The sequence below is a fragment of the Fusarium sambucinum genome, chromosome I (genome assembly GCF_050947815.1).
Source record: "Fusarium sambucinum isolate potato_lamoka chromosome I, whole genome shotgun sequence".
Taxonomy (NCBI): domain Eukaryota; kingdom Fungi; phylum Ascomycota; class Sordariomycetes; order Hypocreales; family Nectriaceae; genus Fusarium; species Fusarium sambucinum.
Genome location: NC_139294.1, coordinates 63,450 through 83,671, shown reverse-complemented (window position 1 = coordinate 83,671; position 20,222 = coordinate 63,450). Strand labels below are relative to the sequence as shown.

Genomic DNA, 20,222 nt, shown 5'->3' with positions numbered 1-20,222 from the left:
TTCAATCAAGGCTAGCGCGAGTTCATTGATATTTCCCAAATCTATCCAGTATTACAGCTTAGCCTCCTCAACGCGACGTCCAATCTCGTCAAACCTGATTTGCTTTCCGGTCACAAGAGCTTCTTGTAGGGCAGCACCAATCTCAACAGCTTTCACGGCATTTGTTAGCTTGAGAGGTAGAGGCTTGTTGTCGAGGCAGGCTTCTGTAAACTCAATCGACTCTTGGACAAAGGCCATTTCGAAACGTCCGTAGTAGTGCGCAGGCACCTCCCTGGTGATGCCGTTGGAGTTATAGTAGTTGACAAGGTTGGACTGGGGATTCCCGTTGACAGTCAACTTTCCTTCGGTTCCAATGACCTCTGTGGTATCTTCTTGACCATGAGCCATCATTCGAGAGCAGTAGTAGTAAGCAATTTTACCACCCCAAAACTCAACGATTCCAACAGCGTTATCATAGTCATTGTATTTGGCCAAGTCAGGCTGGACGGCACGGACACCGTGAGCTGAAACGCTTTTGGGAGTAACTTCATCGCCGAAGAACCAGAGTGTCAGGTCGATATCGTGCACAGACATATCGACAAAAACACCACCTGACCAAGCAGCATATTCAACGAAAAAGCCTGAGGGGTCGTGCTTATCGCAAGTCTGACTGCGGATAATTGTAGGTCGGCCGATGGCACCCTGTTGGGTCTTGCTGAAGGCATCGCGATAGGACTCGTCGAATCGGCGGGAAAAGCCACACATGACCTTCAGGTGGGGTCGTTTCTTGGCTTCGGCTACGACTTGGCGACACTGAATTGTCAGTCAGGTAAAATAAATACCAGAATCAATTGTACTTACCACGTCAATGCTTGTAGATAGAGGCTTCTCACACAGAACGTGAAGGTCCTTTTGCATGGCCTGGATAGCCTCCTCGGCATGGACAGAGGTAGCAGTACCAATGACAACAGCCTGGAGACCTTCTTGTTCGATCATGCTCAGATAATCATCGTAGAGCTTAACCCCGTGAGGTTCGAGGTTTACCTTGGCCCAGGCCATTTCGGTAGGGTCGGGGGTGAAGGCGGCTACGAGCTCCGCGCGGGGTGCTCGCTCGAGGAAGTTGATCGCATGTCGTTTACCCATGCGGCCGAGGCCAGCAGCAGCAATCTTAAGCTTCTGAGGTGCCATGATGATTAGGAAGTACAGATATTGTATGGATAAGATGTTGAGATAGAGAAGAACTAGCAGGCACTGAGCTTACATTTATACCCATCTATCCTAACTCATCCCATCCGCGCTCGCGTGAGATCCGCAGATTATTCTCCATCATCTCCCCACATAGCTATCCTTTTGGTGGATGTTAGTATCCTCCCTAGCTTTTGCATGTGGCTTTCCGTCGTCAGTCAAGGTATGGTGAGGTTCACGCGATATGTTTAGGGCGGAAAGAATTACCTAGAGCAAGGATCTGCTTGCGGTTTTGAGGATAATCGTTCCTCCACTTAAAAGTGGGTCAGATCTTGTGGGCAGACTAGCCATTGATGAGGATAGACTTGCCTAGTCTGGACCAACAATTCAAGCACTGAATACGAGTCATGGCTCTGTTGCTCAATACAGCAACTACTTCAACAACGGATACACTTTCTAAATGCTCTCAAAATTCCCTCAACCATGGAATGGTATTAGTTTTCGTCATGGTAATCGGAGTTCTTTCATTCAACCCCATGGGGGAAAGAATCTTCTCCACTTCCCCAGAATCAAGATTCATCCAAGATTTATCCAAGTGCACGCCTAACCAGAACGAGCATGAGCACTGGTTTAGGGTAACGCTATCCTTGGCGCCAGAGTTCTGATTCCTCGCTATTGTCAGACCAAGTTTGGACAAATTCTAGCATAAAAGGCCAAAGATGTCCAGGTTAACGTACTCGCCTATCATTCTTCGTTACAGGTCATTCACCGAATATTACCCCCTTCGTTCAAAATGGCAAAAAACACCGAAGTCTTAGAGCCGTCTCACACCCATGTTAGCCACGTTGAGAGTCATGTCAAAGGAGAACAGAACCTCATTGAGGACTCTGCTCCTGGCCTCTTCCTCAACTTGTGCGTTGTTGCAACAGCAATTGGTGGAATGCTGTTTGGCTACGACACTGGTGTCATCTCTGGCGTGCTCGTTGTTCTTGGAGATGACCTTGACGGTCGGTTCATGAGCCCTAGCGAGAAAGAGCTTATTACTGCTCTTTGTGCTGCTGGAGCTTTTATTGGAGCCATCATAGCTGGAGTCACAGCAGACAAGTATGGACGAAAGCCTGCTATCTGGTTTGCCTCGGTGCTCTTCACCATCGGCGCTATTGTGCAAGCTTCTTCATACACGCTGATCCAGATGTGTGTTGGCCGGGTTCTTGTCGGCCTGGGAGTTGGCTCAGCCTCTATGGTATGTCATGTCAGCCCAGACCGTTTTATTGTTGCTAATACGCAAGTTAGGTTATTCCTCTCTACATCGCAGAAATCGCTCCTGCCAAGTACCGCGGCCGAATGATCTCGATCGATATGGTTTTCCTAGCAACTGGCTCCCTCCTCGCCTATGCTTTTGATGCAGCCTTCTATAAAGTCAATCATGGCTGGAGATATATGGTGGGACTAGGAGCACTTCCGTCTATTCTCCTTGGAGTTCTTCTGTTTTGGTGTCCTGAGTCACCTCGGCAGCTGTGCTTCCACAATAGACCGGAGGAGTGTCTTCATGTCCTGCAACGTATGTATCCCTCTGCCAACGAAGCCCAAGTCGCTCAGATGATGGTCGACATCCAATATGGTGTCGCACAGGCGAAGGCTTTGAACGAAGAGATCTCAGTCCGCCAATCTCTCAAGAGTCTCATAGCTGTCCCTGCCAATCGCAGAGCCGCCATTGTCGCATGCGGTCTGATGGCCACTCAACAACTCTGTGGCTTCAATACTATGATGTACTATTCGAGTACTCTCTTCCAGATTGTCGGTTTTAATAATCCTATTGCTGTTGGGACTATTGTAACCGCGACAAACTGGATTTTCACATTCGCTTCTGTCTTCCTTATTGACAGAGTTGGACGTCGCAGACTCTTGCTCTGGACTATGTGGGGAATGCCTGTCTTTCTCCTACTAGCAGCCGGAGTATTTACCAAGATACCCATTGATCAGCAGACCTTACAACTCACCAACGACTCAGTTGGCTGGCCTGCTATTGTCGTGCTTGTCTCTATGATCCTCTTTGTTGCCAGCTATGCTGCTGGCCTGGGATGTGTGCCTTGGCAAGCCAACGAATTCCTCCCCATGGAAGTCCGTGCTATAGGTACCATGATGATTAATATCTGCAACTGGGGCCCTAACATCATCGTGTCGTCTACGTTTTTGTCGATGATGCGCGGGATTTCTCCATCAGGAACCTTTGGCTTTTACGCTGCATTGTCGTTTATTGGTTTTGTTTTCGTATTTTTCTGTTACCCAGAGGCTGCTGGTATGACATTGGAAGAGATTCGTGTTGTCTTTGACCATGGGTTTGGTGTTCGTTATGCGGAGGAATGGCGCACCCAGAGAAAGTTAGGCAATATTACTCATGGGGCAAACGAAGCTACTCAGGAGGCTATCTGAGTATAGCTAGGGATAGCTAGCAACATCGTCAGCAGCCATTTTCCAATGATAGAGTATATTAAAGAGCTTTTGCGGGCTTTCAATTTTTCCGTTCTCTATCTTAACTAAAGCAGCGATTGGTAACTGAACCGGTTTTGGTTAACCAATGATGCTCACACGTGACTAGAGACTCGGATAATCACGGCGCCGAACTTGCTAACTGCCATCGTGCAAAAAACAAATTTGCCGATCTCTCGGCAGTTACAGGGTAATTGTTATTTCGTCCTATGCCCTCGCTCGTGACGTGGATCGTGGCTTTGCGCAATGCCAAGATTGTAAATATCACAGATAAACAAAGACGATTATTCATTATTAGCCTATTTCTATCTTGACCCGTCTGAGAATAAACCGTGTATACAGCGTTGTTAATACTTCCGTTTATGGTAAAAAAACATGCTGCTCGGATTAACGTCTTTAGAAAGCTAAAGCCAAAGATTGAACTACACAAGAACAATGAAACATCTTCATGTCCATTGGATTGTTCGGCGAAAATCAAACTTACTGAGCTGTCAGCTCAATTTAATCGAGGATTTAGACTCAATCACAGCATCTGCTCCTACCAGCTGGGTAGTAAACAAGGCCAATAAGTGAACAGACTGCTAGTCGACATATACGATAAAGTTAGACTTAATTGCTTGGCTGAGATACCAGCGTTTCAACTTGAGAGATGATAACACTATGTCCAATCTTCTTTCATGCTCTGTTCGCCCTAATCTCCCCTTCATTTTAAACCCAGTAACAAGCTTCATCTGCCGGTCAACGTTCCAAGCATAACAACGCTAAAAGTCACTAAAGTATAAGTCTAATTCTTTAGCGCATTACCCCATGGGCATTTCGGGGGCTCAGCCTCTGTCTGCGTCACCATGCGACGCTGCCTTACTTTCACGTTCCAACTTCTACAAGCTATGGAAGTTGGCACTATCATATCCTTACTTGACGGTGAATGTGGAATCAAGCAATTCTGCAAGCATCTGCCTTCCATAACATCCGAAGCTATTCCGGATCAGTTAATATACATGAGGCTGGAGTCGTGACAAGAACCTGCGCCTCACAATAGCTTAGCTTGGCGGTGACATTCGCTTGACGCTAGACTAATTAAACAGCATTGATGGTTATCCTAATCAAATTTGATGGGGAAGCTTCCCAAAGTCTAATCGTTATGCTAATCAAATATTAAATTACATAAAAAAGACGTTGTCGCCCATCTCAACTCTGAAGCCTCACCTCACAATCTCGTTCTTTGTCTACTCTACCACAAACAAGTCTTACCATGCGTATCTCTCAATTCCTCGCCGTGGCTGCTCACGTCACCAGCGTCTTGTCCTGCGCATCGCATAACAACCACTACTCTCTCAAGAACAAGAAGCGACACATTGATCCTCGAGCCGAACCTGGCAGTATGGATTGGGCTTACGAAGCATCCTACAATTGGGGACGAATCAATCCTGGTGCGAACAACCGTTCTATTACCATTACAACACTTTGCTGACATTGTCTCTTGTAGATTACCATCTTTGCCAGACAGGAACTCAGCAATCGCCTATCCCCATAGCTCTCAAGCAAGGCCTGTCTCTTGAACATTTGATCAAAGAATGGAACTATCCCAATGAGATCACAGGAAACTTCTTCAATTGGGGCTATGGTCCGGCCTTTACCGTGCAGAATGACGACGGCATATGGACCAACAATCCTTCTTTTAGCTTCGACAATGAAACTGTCTACCTTAAGGGTTGGCACATTCACGCTCCTGCTGATCACACCGTTGAAAGGCATCGCTCAAGGGCTGAGCTTCATCTCGTTCACGTCAACGAGCAAGGCAAAGAGCGCGCCGTGCTCGCTATCCGACTAGACCCAGGAAACAAAGAGAACAGCTTTCTGTCTCAGCTTCCCGCAATGATTGGTTTCAACGAAACTGAAACAACAGAGGAGACAACACTCAATCACAATTTGCTTCTTGACAGTGTACAGTACTTTGACGAATTCTGGACTTATGAGGGAAGCTTGACTAGCCCACCTTGTACAGAGGGAATTCGGTTTTTCATCGCAAGGCAGATTATGTTCACGAGTGTTCAACAAATGAGGTCAATTCTGGGTGCTTCGACATACAGTGCTCGCGAGGAACAGCTTGTATGGCGCCATCGCATCAATGTGTAATCAATTACATGCCTGTTGTATAGATGATAGACGGTGGCGAGGTTTAGTCAGTCTAGTTTAGGTAGACAGGAGTTCGGCATGTTGGAGTTCGGCATGGTGGTGGAGTCGCGTCGTGGCATTGAAATTCATTATTAGATGTTATTGTAACTGTGCCAAAGGATGCTCTTGCAAGTGAGATAATTGATGTTATGTTTATCTACTCTCGGTATAAAACAAAATATAGAGGCTATGCCTAGGATCCAATTTTGAAACCGCCCGGCCAGTATTTTTGAAAGACTCGCAGAGGATCGTACTTGCGAGAGATCTCTAGCAGACGCTGCTTGTTCTCCTCGCCATAGCCATCATAGATATTCTGGAAGCCAGCAGCATCTCCCATGTAGTTGAAAGCATCATATAGGCCTGCCTTCTGAGTAGCATTACTGATAGCCCATGTGGTGTCCTTGATCCACTTAAAGATTGCATCATTGTGCTTATCGCCGCTCCATTCCACCACCTCGGCCCAGGCAATGTACGTTCCCTTGGCCTCCGCGTCAATTCCCAAGGCGTTACCCCCAGGGTTGTATTTCTTGGACGCCTTTTCCCACAGAGAACCGATGGGTTGCCAATCGACTGAGATTAGCTTGCGGTCTTCGACAGGAAGAACCTTGTACAGTTCGGGTAAAGCTCCAAGGAAGACGTCATTGACGATTTGCACTCCCTGGAGAATCTCCTCGTATGTCTTGCCCGTGGTGGTACCAGCAATGAACTGGTCGTTAATCTTTGGTGTGACTAATTCACCCGTCTCATCCGAGAACTGGGCGAGTGTCTTCTTCTCGAATGTGTTGGCAATGGCAGGAAGGTCAAAGAATGGTCTGAAACATTCAGGCTCAGGGTCAGAGTCGCTATCATAGAACAGAATTGCGCCGCCAATGGTTGTTTCTTCGTCAACAGCAATGACTTGAGGGACAATGTGTGCGAGGGGATCGGTGTTGAAGGTGGAGAAATTGGCGACGGCCTGAGGTGTTGTTAGTCGGACGACATACAGTTCTTTCTAGTGCTACATACCTTGAGAAATCCAGGGATATCAGCCACGCTGTACACGCCAGCGTAGATTTGATCGGATGGAAGAGTGGCGAGTCTGAACTTTGTCACGATACCAAAGTTGTTCGAACCACCCTTCAGGGCCCAGAAGAGATCGGGGTAAGAGTTTGCTGTGACCGAGATAACTTTGCTGTCGGCGAGTACAAGCTCGTATTCCAGGACATTGTCAGCTGCCCATCCACGTTGGTTGCCGTGAAAGTTGATGCCTCCCGCCAGCAGCAGACCGGGCACACCAACTGGGGAAAGGCGACCTCCAGCAACTGCAAGCTTGTGTTGACCCAGATAACGGTAAACATGACCCCAATCCAGTCCAGGCCCTACCCAAACAGACTCTTTGTCTTCGCTCAATTCGAGAGTTGTCAAGTTTGACATGACAAAGAGGGGGCCATCATCGATGTTGTTTGCGCCAGTGATGGCCATATGTCCACCTCCACGGACAGCGAATGATGTAAGACCGAGGCTCATAAGCTTCACGGCTTTAGCCACTTGGGTGGGACATGTTGGACGAAAGACGCAAGCCGGATTGAGTATTTCGTTGTTGGACCAGAAGTTCTGGGACTCATATTCATAGACTGCATGTTCGGGAGAAAAGGTGTGGTCAGGGAATGTAAGCTTGAGTACTTCGCACCCTGTGTCTGATTTCTCTACGGCGCTTGCAGGGTCTAGCCATAGAGCTGTCAATGACAACAGACTGATGGCAGTATTGGTGAACATGGTGACCGGTGCGGAACAAAGTAGACGCAAGGAACCGGGTCAAGGGCTCTTTAGAGTTGGATGGCTTCCGCGGGAGTCTTACTTAAGTTTGCTGCAATTTGACCGAGAGTGTTGACGTTCATGTGCGGACCTGGATAAGCACGAGAAATAGTTGCATCGGCTTATTAACTAGAGATGGTAGGAGATAACCACGCCCAGGAGGTGGGTCAATTGCAGGCTTTCATTTGAGTTGTGATGGGCGGTCAGAGACAAGAGTTCCGTTTTTATTTTAATTAGCCACTCATGGATGGATATCAACTAGAGACAAATAGTATTAGCTCAGGGCTCAGGAACCAAACATGGAAGACATAGCGGGAACAAATCCGCTTGGCATAGCGCACGGTCTACGATTCGGAGGACAGTTCCTAAAATGTAAGGATCAAATTGTCTTCGCACGTGCAGGAACACACAGTCAAACGCCGATCCGGAAATATTCCGGCCTTGAGTTATGTTAGTCACCCGAGGTAAAGTCTCGGAAAAGTCGATGTTACCTGCCAGTTATTGGTTAGCATAGGTTCAGTTCGCCGCAGAGTTCAGAGATGTCAATTACTTGAGGGGATTTATATGGGCTCACGCTCTCTGATATTTGGATCTACGGAGCTAACCACATCGTCAGCTTTCTACTTCAGCAGTCTTTAGTTATAAGCTTGTCTTTTTTGGGTGATCAAAATGGTCTTGGTCGTGCCGAAGGAAACCATTCCAGTCAGTGTAGATTGCGGACGGACCGAATATACAAGAAGACATATCAACCGTCTAGTTAATGGCTTTGTGTACATAACGACGACTCGGGATTTTGTTTCGTTTCGAAACAATGGACACATTGCTGATCGCAAAATATGCCCCACTACCCTGCTTGAACATGACTCCTCCGACGTCCTCCCCTGAAGTTCCATCTCGGTATCTTCGGCAGCGGCGCAAGAAATCTGACATGTCAGGCAAAAACGTCACCGTGTCAAAGCGGCAGATGTTAATTACAAAACGTGGTTTAGACCCCTGTAAACATCTAGCACAATAACGCCATACCCAGTGGAAGTATATCGACTGAATCAGGTGATCGATCCCGCCGCACGACATGGCCAAGATCGCTTCTTGGCTGGGCACAAAAGATCTTCGAATGTCCAAGCGCACAAGAACTTTGGGAAGGCACTCCGTTGATCAGCAATTTGGCCGAGTTCGTGCGAACACTAGTCAGCACTGGAAACAGAAGAAGTAGATCAAGCTTAGGTCAAACATTAGTTCTTATATCTAGTCTAGAAGACTCTTGACCATTCTTTAAAAACCATCAATAGTTCGGCACTATTCTTCACTACTGTCTTAGGCCCGTTTAACATTTGGGTTTCGTTCTAGTTCGCGTCGGCAAGTATCAGATACACTTGAGTACACCAAAGCCATGTCCGTCGAGAATGGGGTTCTATATCCTATGGATCCACCTCCAGGAATGGTCCGTGATATCGACCAGACCGCTGAGTCTGCCCCCCTGGTAGTCATCACGGCTGTTTTTTTCCCACTGGCAACATTATGCATGATCATTCGAATCTACACAAGAACATGCATCGTATGCAAGCTCTCTTTCGATGACTGTGAGTTACCTTGTACCTATGAGCTTCACTTGCTAATATGGAACAGATCTTATGATTCTTTCTTGGGTACAGTTTGACTCTCATGACTTTAGTGTAATCACTCTAATCATTCGCTTAGGTGTGCAATGTATTACTTGTTGCCTTTACACTGAATAGTAAGTTCGTAAGTCAAGAGCATCTTTTGCATTACTGACAACCGCAGTGACCAATTATGGAATGGGTAAACACCTTTGGAACGTTCCATTCTCACCAGACTTATTTCCTAATTTCTCCCTGAATAATCTACTTGCGGCCATTTTCTTTTGTGCAGCTACCGGGTTCGCCAAGGGTAGTATTCTAGTTTTTTACCTCCGGATATTTCCCATGAGATCAGCGAGAATCCTGATTTGGACTGCCTTTGCTTTCATCATGGGATACTCGACAGCCTCTGTTGTTGCCAACATATTCTCATGTGACCCCATCCGAGGCTCTTGGGATCCAGAGGTTATCGCAACTGCCAAATGTATTAACAGACCGGTGTTTTACTTTTTGCAAGCCGGTTTGGGAATTTTTGCAGACATCTTGACTGTCTTGATTCCACTCCCGTGGCTCAAGACACTAAGGCTGCCCAAAAAACAAAAGATCGGCGTTGGCGTTCTCTTGACCATGGGTGCATCGTAAGTTACCCAGTTATGTTCGCTTATCAGGATTGCGTCTAAGAAAACAAGGGTTTGCATTGTCAGTGTCATTAGGTTACAATCTCTCAGTGTTTTACATAACGACCCAGATTTAACTTGTAAGACGACCAACAATCCTGACATTTCTGAATCAGCTGACAGCCACAGACAACACCGTGATGGCCCTCATGTGGTGCGTTCTAGAATTGAACCTCAGCATTATCGGCGGTTCCATGGCTACCATCAAACCATTTCTCAGAATAGCGATCCCTCGCATGTTTACCACCAACTATGGTGGTGCGAGTGCGAGTGCCGGCATTCATTTGGAGTCGAAGGATAGAAGTGCAGGATATCAGTCAAGATCTTTACAGAGTCTTAGGCCAGTTCACTCTTCAAAGAAGCCACAAACAAGTCATTTTAACGCCACTAGTACGGAGGAGCTTGTCATGGCTTGAGGGTTCCATGTAATAGCCGAGGCTTAAGAGTTGCGAAATATGATTTACAATATAACAAATTTATTTACGATAATATCTGTTGATATAAGATACGGTGTATTGGAGAGGATATAAAGAAGTAAATGTTGACCTATGCAGCTTCTCATTTTAGTTCTCATATTAAAAGGGCACAGATGTCCATCTGCCGCATGGTGTTACTACAGTCCCACTGTTCATTCGGCTTCTCAACCTTATTCTTCCAAGAGGTCCGCAATATATCACGGACAATCCCGCAGTTTCCTATCATGCCAGTTCCTTTGGATAATACGCCATCCACTAATTCTTCGAAGAATGGTTGCTGGTCTTGATCAGCCATGCAACCAGCAACGCATATAGGCCAGCTCAACTGCCGAGGAGACACCATTTCGTTTGCCATTTTGATCTCTAGTATCACTCGGCTCACCGCTCTTCTCATTCGAGTCGACGTGATATCCTTTGAGACTTCAGCGCTCACAGCATCCAACTGGACCAATGCTGCAGCGGCGAATATGCGAGTGACGCAATCTTGAACGGATGGCTGCAATGATTTCGCTTGGTTAGATGCTAGGGTAGCCAGAAAACAGGGCGATAGTCCTCGAAATTCTATCAAGGCCATTATTGGTGTTGATTCAATGGCATTCTCTAGTTCATCTTCGATGTTTTGTCTTGTCTTCTCAAATTCCTCTGCATCAAAACTGTCTGTAAGAAGAGAATTTAGCTTGCAATGACTTAAAGCAGCTAAGTCCCCTATGGACTTCATCACTGAGTTGTGGCAGCCCATTATATGCGCAAGCTGAAAGTTACAACTTGGTCCCAGCCACTCATTGTACGGAAGTATGGCTTTCTTCCGAGTTGCTACACAGGCCAGTAAGTCCATCCAAAGTAGGACAGGAATATGGAAGGCCATAGCGGCAGTAGCTCTGCTTTCGAAGATGGGGGACTGAAGCTGATCATGTATCTTGACTGCAATGGAAGCCATGGCACATAAATGCGGTTGCCAGTCTGTCGCACTTCCTCGCAGGACCTGTCATTCGTCAGCACCCATCACACGAGCTTTTGTGTATCTGCCATGGGCTGCGTTCATATTCACCTCAAAACTGATAAGTGTTACACCGCAAGTGATTATCTCGACCAGGATCTCATTATCTGGCCGAAGTTCATTGATATCGATTGACAAAAGAAAGTCGTGGAGCTGCCTGACCGCTTTGGTATGAAACTCAAGTTCAATGTGATGGTTATTTGTCTCGCCCAGCAACGACCGTTGATGTAGCGCTGCAAGACCTAGAGATGCTCGACAGAGCGGCCCATTTTTACTCAGAAGCCAGAGAAGCCACCCTCGAGACCATTTCCCTTTGTCAAAAAACGGGTATTGGTAGGGAAAAACATGGTCCAGATAATGCATCAGAAGCTCAGCTTCGTCGTATTCAAGGGGCTTAGGGAATGATTGTCCTGAGAGGACCTGGCTTTGCAAGGATCGAGGAGTCAATGCTGACGATGTTGTAGATTCCGAGTGGACATTTACTGGATAGTTAAGTAAGATCCCATTGCTGTCATGACACACCACTTACTTTGAGAAGTCTTGTTGACTTCTATAATCTCTCTAGCAGCTCTTGATAAGTTCTGTCCTCGCCGTATGGCTCGAGTATGGCCTCTTCGTTGATGTGCCTGGAGACTCTTTTTCTCTTTGAAGTTCTTCTTCACAGCAAGCTTAATTAGTTGCTTCTGTTCCTTTTCATTTTCGCCTCCGTCCATCCACGATGGCATTGGACCATAGCCGTGGCAATGGACCTGCCTACTGGTACACTGGAGACATGCTGGTGGTGCAGCGTCGCATTTGACATGCCTGATTTTGCATGTCCAACAACAAGCGGCCTTTCCAAGCCCTGACATTACTGGCCGCTGTGGTGAGGTCAACAAGAAGTATACCTACTCTGCATGGACAATTAGTTAGGCTCCGAAAGTAATAAGAAATGGTACCTTTCAAAGTTCGGAAGCACTCGTTCATTTATCGTGTCTGAGTGATGGAGGGGTAACACGTAAATCTGTTTGTGATTCGCCAATTGGCCTAGCCGAGCCCATATAATATGCACGATGACCTTCCCTTTAAGGGTTAATGACTTCCGAACATGAATTCTGCGCCACTTTTCACAAGGGAATGTCGAAGCGCTGAAAGAGCAATTTCGGAGAGTAAGTCGAGGCGATTATAAGTTCAATATCGGAAACCATGTTGAAGTTCGCAGATTGCAAAATCGGATATGTATAAGTGCCTTGAACTTTTCTATATCAAGTTCTTATATCCTTCAGTCATTTCCAACTATCCTGACATTCCAAATCCATACGTTTTCTACTTCTAGCTACTTGCTCAATATGACGAACAAACCAACCCTGTCATTGGTCGAAGCCAGCATCAGCGACCTCAAAGGATTGCTAGACAACGGAGCTATTACAAGTGTCGAGCTTGTTGCCCTTTATCTGCATCGAATCGGCAAGTTTGACTGCAGAGGTCCATGCCTCAATTCGATATGTTTAATCAACCCAGAGGTATTTGCGGAGGCCAAAGCCTCGGACGATTACCGTAACTCTGGAAAGCCGCCCCGACCTCTGGAAGGTATTCCATTTACGGTCAAAGACAGCTACAAAGTCAAAGGCATGGCAGTTGCAGCTGCGTCCCCTGCTTTTGCAAAGCTTGAAGCAACCTCGGATGCTGCCATCGTTGAGTTGCTTCGTAAAGCAGGGGCAGTTGTACTTGGCAAGACCAATATGCCACCGATGGCTGATGGTGGTTGTCAGCGAGGTTTATATGGACGATCAGAGAGCCCATATAATCCGAAGTATATGTGCACTGCTTATGCCTCTGGCTCCTCCTATGGCTGTGGTGTGTCTACTGCAGCAAGCCTGGCTGCTTTTGGTTTTGCTGGAGAATCTGTTACTTCAGGTCGCTCGCCAGCATCGAACAACGCACTAGTCGCCTACGCCCCATCTCGCAGTCTTATTCCTCCACGAGGATTATGGCCTTTGTATCCGACTTGCGACCAGGTTGTTCCTCACACAAGGACTATGGAGGATTTGTTTCACGTACTGAACGTGGTTGCCACTGATGATGATGCTGCTGGCGACGCTGATTTCTGGCGTGCACAACCATATGTATCATTGCCGAAGGTTAGCGAGATACGACCGACCAACTATCTCACACTCGCCGATCCAGGTGCGCTTCGCAACAAGCGGTTAGCTGTTCCTCGATGCTTCATCGGGATCCCAGGTGCAAAGCCTGAGAACGCATGCTCTCCAGGTGTCAAGGCGCTTTGGGAAAGAGCACGCGCAGACATGGAGGCGCTGGGCGCCACTATTATCGAGACTGACTTCCCCGTTTTTGAGAACTACACGAGACAAGACTTTCCCGGTCAGAGCATGAATGTTCCCAATCTATCTCAGGAATGGACGGCGCGGGAACGTTGTGAGATGATTGCCTTGAGTTGGGATGACTTCCTGCGCAGCAATGGCGATAAAGATATCCCTGACTTCACATTTGCTGAACTTGACAAGATCCACCCTCATATTGCTCCTATGGATGACCCATCCCAGCATACTGAGTCCCAAAACCAGGTTCGCTATGAAGACATGGTCGCTGCAGTCAAGACTCGGGGAAACAGCAGCCTCGCTGACCTCCCTGGATGTCGAGATGCGCTGCAAGCTTTGGAGGCCATGCGAAAACAGGATTTGGAGGACTGGATGACCGAGAACAAGTTTGACGCTGTAGTGTTTCCGACCAATGGCGACATTGCGTTGGCTGATTCTGACGAAAACTACGAATCAATGGTCGATGCACTACGCGATGGAGTCAAGTATGCAAATGGTGGCCGATCACTCAAGCATCTCGGAATTCCTTGCATCACTGTGCCTATGGGAAACCTCGTAGACGAGAAGATGCCAGTCGGTGTCAACTTCTGCGGCAAGGCGTATGACGACTCTAATCTGATGAGTTACGCCTTTGCCTATGAGACAGCATCGAAACGTCGGGAGAGTCCACCTTTGTCACCATCGCTGCCTTCAGATGAGATTTTCATTCCTGAGCATAGTTCAGCATCACCAGCCATGATGACACCCACTTTGGAGATAGCCTCGATCACGGCTTCAATCGAGGATGGTCCAGACTTCGATGTTCGCATGGTCAAGGTAACGGGAACCTGCCACCTCTCGAACGTAACCAAGACTTCAATTAGCTTAGACGTCTTTGCTAATGGTGAGCCAACATCCCCCGTGAGTTGGGACGGAGATAATTGGGTATGGACGGCTAGACTCATTCGGCCTAAGCGTGACGACAAGTACCCGGCCTTGGCTACGGTTCCAAGGGATCAGTTTCTTCTTGTTTTCATTGCAAAGTCCAATGATAGGCGCTCTTCTGGTTCTTTTATCTTAGTTAACTAGGAACATCGTATAATATAGTAAAGTGAAATAAAATAGATTATCTATATTAATCCTGATCGTAGCTCTTTATTGCCTTAGTAAATATACCTATACCTATCACAGGACGGGCTCGGCATATAATTGAACGTGGAACGCTTCAGGCAGGACAAGTTTTATTGCTATAGATTGGCACAACAGGCAGGTCAGGCTCTTTCGGCAAGACGTAGCTTGAGGAGCTACGTTCAGTATCTATCTAGTCAGTGAACTATCTACTTCTTCAAAGATAATATTTCACCACGTGATTCAAATCTTCTCACTATAGTTATAAGGTAGGCTGGTATATTCTTAGGGTGTGGCATGGTAAGTAATATTAAGAACTAATGTCCGTCATACCATCAGAATACTTTACAAGAACATCCCAAAGTTTCTCAAGATCGCCATATGTAATATCTTCCTGCGCCTTAATAAGCACAGCCGAGATGATAGCGTCTTTGGACACAGTAGGTGAGCGCTCCTTAGCCCTCAAATACGTAATACGTAACTGTGACAAGAGACCATAAAAGGTCAAAGCAGCTGTCTGAGCATCCAAATACTGGTCAATAACTCTCGAGTCAACGGAGAGAGCGGCCCACGTTTCAGCAGAAGGGTTGGGAATAACACTCTGAAGAGTAGACACGATACCCTTGAAGCGGGTCTCTTCGTCGATAACAACGCCGTGAAGCTGATTAGCCTTGTTATTGAGATCCCTCTGAAATCCTCGAAGCGTCGTCAAAGCGTCGTTGAGCTTATCAATCTGACCCTGAATTTGATCGCGCTCCTTGGCACCGTTGATGGCCCCAAAGATCACATCAAGGCCGACGGCTGCAATGATGCCAATGCCAGTGTCTGCAAGTACCGCTTCGGCACCAACCTCAACACCAACTTCAACTCCCGCTTCAACGCCCAGCTCAGCACCAGCTTCAGCAAGACCCTCAATTCCAAGCTCAGCAGCACCTTCACCGCCTACTTCCCCAGCGCCCTCGAAGATGGCAGTCTTTGCAAGCTTGCCAATATTAACGATGGCTTTGAGGACAAGAGCTGAGCCAGTGAGTTCAGAGAGGAGAGATCCGAACTTTGCTGGGACGGATCCTTCCGGGGGTTCAGGCATGGTGTCCAGTTGAGCTTCAAAGTCCTTCAGCTGTTCGTCGCTGAATTTAATGGCGCGCGCTATAATAACGAGTGCCGCATTTCCAGCAAGCAGCTGCTTTGTCTGGTCTAGTGTAGAGTTGTACTGGAGGACCTGGGCACGGATGCTGTCTTGAAGAGAGATCGCTTGGTCATGAAGGCCGTTGGCTTCATTCTTCAAGTCATCAACGTGATAGATCCAGTCATCCCAAGGAAGAATTGAGCCAGAGTTACCCATGATACTGACATGCACGTGTTAGCTGACGATGGACCTTTTTGAAGAGGCAAGTCAAACATACCAGATATCGAAAAAATGTAGTTCAAAAAGTGGTCTGTGTGAGGTGTGTGTGCATGCTGAGTTGATATGGTATACGGGCTAGTATTTAAAGAAATCTTGAAAGGGCTCATCGGCCTTCCCATAAGGTCAGCAGGAGTAGCTCGTAGTGGGTGACTGAACTCCCTCTAGCGAAGTGGCAATCTCGATCTATCCATGAAGAGTCGAAGCTCTTGCAGCGAAATCGGCCAGCCTGGTGGTCGTTGGGCAAAGATAGTAACGTCACAACTGAGACATGCTGAATACTGCATAATAGAGGAGAAAGGAAGCCATCGACATGAAGTTGATGCATCGTTAGCCAATTTCAGACAAACTATTGGTCCAAGTCATCTAATCAGCCGGTATAATAGTTCCGGCCTTACCACACTTGCCACCCACTCATACCGAGACTTATGCAAATTAGGTTTTCAGCTTTCAGCTGTTCAAACTGTGGACTTGACTATCAGCGTGCTGACATACATCTGCATTAAGATCATCACTCGGAGTCCACACTTCCGAGACATGAGTTTGCGGTGTCCAATAGCTGTGTTGTTCTCTGAGGAACGCCAACAGAACAGAAGGCCGCCCTGTTTTGGTTCTCTGGGCTGATTTCACATGCCTGGCGATAGACAATCGATATGAATTTTGAGGACAATAAGACATGAGAATCCTCTATACTTTCAGGTCAAGTACCATACATTTTCGCGCTATTGATCGAGGTTCAGGTCAACCCTAAGGTAGTTCAGTAGATTGGATCTTGCTGTGTCAATCACTTCCCGATATCATCTAGGGTTAACAGTGGAGGGAAGGGGGGCTATCGTTAATTTGCTCAACTCTCTAGACTAGAATATCATCAGCTGTAGAAGTCCCCTTACCCATACCTAGTAATAGCATGGCGCGGACATCGATCAATTTCGTAGAAGTGTACTTTATACAGCAGTCTCGTTGGTTCAACGAAACGATTACCGAAGTTCTTTTAGATCGAGATGCGCTTGTCGGCGGCCTAGACCGGGCCGCAGCTTGGCTGCATAACGGCTGAAGGTCTACGTTACATTGTTGATCTGAGGCGTCGATAGTTTCATGTCTGAGATGTCGAATTTGGACTAGTGTAACCCGTGAGAAAATTGAGATTGGTCAAGGATGTTCCGCTGAGGTTGCCACTACCGCCGAATATGCACAGCTTCGCGGGCGTCGTTGACCGCTTAGAGATTTGAGACATGTAATGCGCAACCAGAAGGTCAGAAAAAGGAGGAAAGAGAATCTCGATATCAAGTATGAAAGATACAGCCATGCTGAAAAGCTATCCGGACCATGAGATATCCACTCTATCAACAATATATAATCTTTTCTCATATCAGCACTCTCACAGGTTATAAAGTCTTCTCAGCAACCTTCTTCAGCACCAAGACAATACATCCTATCTTGCATACTCTCCATTCCCTTACACTCGTCTCTTCTCTTGAACCAGAAATATGGGTCTTCTTCCCTTTGATGATTGGATTTACCATCTTCCCTACATGAGGGAGGAAGTAAACACCAAACATGACCAAGTCGTCAAAACCCAAGATACTGTGCAGGCAGATGTCATCGCTTTCAACAAACAACTCGACAAGTTCAAGCTTCTTCTCGTCAATAATTCCATCTTGCTCTACATCTCTACCACCACGCAGATGGATGACTTGAAGCTTGCAGACTTCACCACCCAGATCGATGCTCTTCCTGCGCCAGTCAAAGGTGACACTATCCTCAATGGTGCGGAGGGGGGTACTGAGCTTATCGGTGGTGCCACTGTTCTCAAGTTTGTTGTCAATTTGGCCAAGCTTGCTAAGCAGGTTATTGGCGGCGGTGCTGGGGAGGTAGCAGCGGAGGAAACTGAGAAAGTTGTTAGTAACCTTGCTGAAGATGCACTCGATGCTGGCATTACCAATGTCGAAGAAGCAGCTGCGTCTGAGTCACTTGAGGAAGTTGGTGAGGCTGCTGGTGAAGAAATCACCGAAGCGGTGGTCGAGTCATCCACTTCCGCTGCCCTTGCATCCACAGGCATTGGTATTTTTCTTGCTGTAGGGCTCGATGTCATATTCGGTGCTATCAACGGTGCCAAGGAGCGTGATCAACTCCAGGGTATCCTGGATCAGCTTGACGCAAAGATGAAGATCGTTGACAAGTATCTTTCCACTGTCAACGACAAGAAAGGCGAGATTGACACCAAGACTACTGATGGAATCAGCACGTTTCAAAAAGTGGCCTCTGAAATGGCAGTTCTTCTTCCCACCGGGCACAAACCCACCTTCCGAACCGATTTCTCTGCTACTCTTGACAATCTAGACAAATGTCTTGAATATCAGCAGCTTGCTCTCACTCAATTCTCGCTTTTGACTCAGCTGCGGGATACTTATGTCAAGGCACTCAAGCGAAATCCAAATGTTGGAAAAGACGCGGTTATTAACGCTGTTTTAATCTCTGCCCCTGACTGGGTGACATCTGATCTTCTGGAGGAGATTTGGACGGACGTTTTGGCGAAGTACTCGAACTTAATTGCGAATGCGAAATGAGTCTCTGGGCTGAAAAGATCAAGCCTCATGTATTTAGGTCAGAGTTAATATGATGTTATCACAATTTAGCTATAAAATTTAACCTGCTACTGGCGTATGCGTTCCTGGTGGAATCTGACGAAAGAATGCAAAGGTCGAGGAGGTGCACATGGACATTGGCGTAGAGGCGACCAAGGAATTCACGCCAGGTTTTATTTATAGTAGGCAGTTTCCAACCAGCGCTGCAGTAGTAACTCATCAGTATTTCGGTGACCTTGGGTGAAAAGTCCAATGAAAGACGCTAATGAACAGAAATGTACGATTCTGATGTTTTCATTTCGCTCTGTACATCGATTAACTTCTCGTAAAAGATCGCCCGTAGCTTGGCGAGTTTTACATCATCCTCAAGATCTAGAAAAATAGCCTGGTGATGAATTCGTCAAACTGGCTGGACATTCTGTAAAGGTTTAGGTTCAGTACCGGGGCCGTTGGAAAACGGTGCAATAGTCAGATAATGGCACTTTTCTCTGGCTTACAAACCATTCGTGAGCCACTTGCTGATAGGTTGAATCTGCCCCAGCAGAATATCCGGCGACGGTAACGTTGGGATTGCCGCCGAAATGTTTTATGTTCTCGTATTACCATTCCAAAACCGCTCTCTGATCGCACAAGCCCATGTTGTATGTTATATCTCCGCGGGCACTTGCTTCAGCTGCCAACTCTTTGCCAGCCAAAAAGCCCAGAGCATTAAGCCGGTATGACGGCACCATGATAGCACCAAACGCGGTTTCACTCATGAGCGGCACCAGAGCCTCTGGCGGTGTATTAGCGTTGCCAACCTGGAGAAAGCCACCGTGAATACAAAAACACACCGGCCATCCTTTTTTGGGAGCTGGGCGTGCTGGAACCCAAATATTCAGCTGAAGACAGTCTTCGCTCACATCTGCGGGATTTGGAGGAATGCTGCTGGCTGGTTGAGGACAGACCCGTGTTCCCTTTGTAGATTAGCCGGGCTGAGAAGCTGTACCGTATGTATACCCCATGGGCAATTTGTGACGAGAGCGAAATCGCCACTGGCCTGTTAAGGGCTGCATAGTGAAGACCACCAAAGTAATGTACTGCTGGCGTATCGCTTGCAGTGATAGTGAGTCCCTCGATAAGACCGAGTGGCCCAGCGACAAGAGAATAAATTTCTTGTTGGTAGGAAATGATGTTTATTGTTGATTATCTTTGCTGCAAGATGAGGAATTCTGGTGGGTTTTCTATTGTTGACCATGAATAATTGCCTGGTTGCAGTACATTTAGATATTGATCAATTCTGTTACTGGCGATTACCTGGAAGTGGACTAGAATGCCCGGGTAAACATCCCGCCCATTTTATTATGGGTAGTTTTTTTAGTTTCGTGGTGTAGGGTATTAACTCTTAGAACGGGGTTGTATACATTGTTTAATAAACTCAATGAAACACACTCTATCCA

General features: G+C 46.9%; 9 protein-coding genes across 9 annotated transcripts; 5 read left to right on the top strand and 4 right to left on the bottom strand.

The window, feature by feature from the left end:
• Positions 1–51: 51 nt before the first annotated feature.
• On the bottom strand, positions 52–1,167 carry FSST1_002719 (uncharacterized protein; the record flags this gene model as incomplete). Its single annotated transcript, XM_083228735.1, has 2 exons — positions 52–792; positions 841–1,167. 2 exons carry the CDS (start codon positions 1,165–1,167, stop codon positions 52–54), a joined length of 1,068 nt encoding a protein of 355 aa, XP_083086149.1.
• Positions 1,168–1,957: 790 nt separating this feature from the next.
• FSST1_002718 (general substrate transporter) lies at positions 1,958–3,597 on the top strand (the record flags this gene model as incomplete). The annotated part of the gene is made up of 2 exons (XM_083228733.1): positions 1,958–2,407; positions 2,458–3,597. The coding sequence occupies 2 exons, from the start codon at positions 1,958–1,960 to the stop codon at positions 3,595–3,597; spliced, it is 1,590 nt and encodes a 529-aa protein (XP_083086148.1).
• Positions 3,598–4,906: 1,309 nt separating this feature from the next.
• Positions 4,907–5,790, top strand: FSST1_002717 (alpha carbonic anhydrase; the record flags this gene model as incomplete). The annotated part of the gene is made up of 2 exons (XM_083228732.1): positions 4,907–5,084; positions 5,141–5,790. 2 exons carry the CDS (start codon positions 4,907–4,909, stop codon positions 5,788–5,790), a joined length of 828 nt encoding a protein of 275 aa, XP_083086147.1.
• Positions 5,791–6,022: 232 nt separating this feature from the next.
• FSST1_002716 (FAD-binding oxidoreductase) lies at positions 6,023–7,584 on the bottom strand (the record flags this gene model as incomplete). Its single annotated transcript, XM_083228731.1, has 2 exons — positions 6,023–6,784; positions 6,835–7,584. 2 exons carry the CDS (start codon positions 7,582–7,584, stop codon positions 6,023–6,025), a joined length of 1,512 nt encoding a protein of 503 aa, XP_083086146.1.
• Positions 7,585–9,013: 1,429 nt separating this feature from the next.
• On the top strand, positions 9,014–10,314 carry FSST1_002715 (uncharacterized protein; the record flags this gene model as incomplete). The annotated part of the gene is made up of 6 exons (XM_083228730.1): positions 9,014–9,203; positions 9,250–9,269; positions 9,322–9,358; positions 9,406–9,859; positions 9,911–9,978; positions 10,028–10,314. 6 exons carry the CDS (start codon positions 9,014–9,016, stop codon positions 10,312–10,314), a joined length of 1,056 nt encoding a protein of 351 aa, XP_083086145.1.
• Positions 10,315–10,468: 154 nt separating this feature from the next.
• FSST1_002714 (transcription factor domain-containing protein) lies at positions 10,469–12,222 on the bottom strand (the record flags this gene model as incomplete). The annotated part of the gene is made up of 3 exons (XM_083228729.1): positions 10,469–11,356; positions 11,423–11,853; positions 11,901–12,222. The coding sequence occupies 3 exons, from the start codon at positions 12,220–12,222 to the stop codon at positions 10,469–10,471; spliced, it is 1,641 nt and encodes a 546-aa protein (XP_083086144.1).
• Positions 12,223–12,699: 477 nt separating this feature from the next.
• FSST1_002713 (amidase signature domain-containing protein) lies at positions 12,700–14,757 on the top strand (the record flags this gene model as incomplete). Its single annotated transcript, XM_083228728.1, has 1 exon — positions 12,700–14,757. The coding sequence occupies one exon, from the start codon at positions 12,700–12,702 to the stop codon at positions 14,755–14,757; it is 2,058 nt and encodes a 685-aa protein (XP_083086143.1).
• A 349-nt stretch (positions 14,758–15,106) lies between these two features.
• On the bottom strand, positions 15,107–16,138 carry FSST1_002712 (uncharacterized protein; the record flags this gene model as incomplete). Its single annotated transcript, XM_083228727.1, has 1 exon — positions 15,107–16,138. The coding sequence occupies one exon, from the start codon at positions 16,136–16,138 to the stop codon at positions 15,107–15,109; it is 1,032 nt and encodes a 343-aa protein (XP_083086142.1).
• A 1,547-nt stretch (positions 16,139–17,685) lies between these two features.
• FSST1_002711 (uncharacterized protein) lies at positions 17,686–18,765 on the top strand (the record flags this gene model as incomplete). The annotated part of the gene is made up of 1 exon (XM_083228726.1): positions 17,686–18,765. One exon carries the CDS (start codon positions 17,686–17,688, stop codon positions 18,763–18,765), a length of 1,080 nt encoding a protein of 359 aa, XP_083086141.1.
• Positions 18,766–20,222: the final 1,457 nt, after the last annotated feature.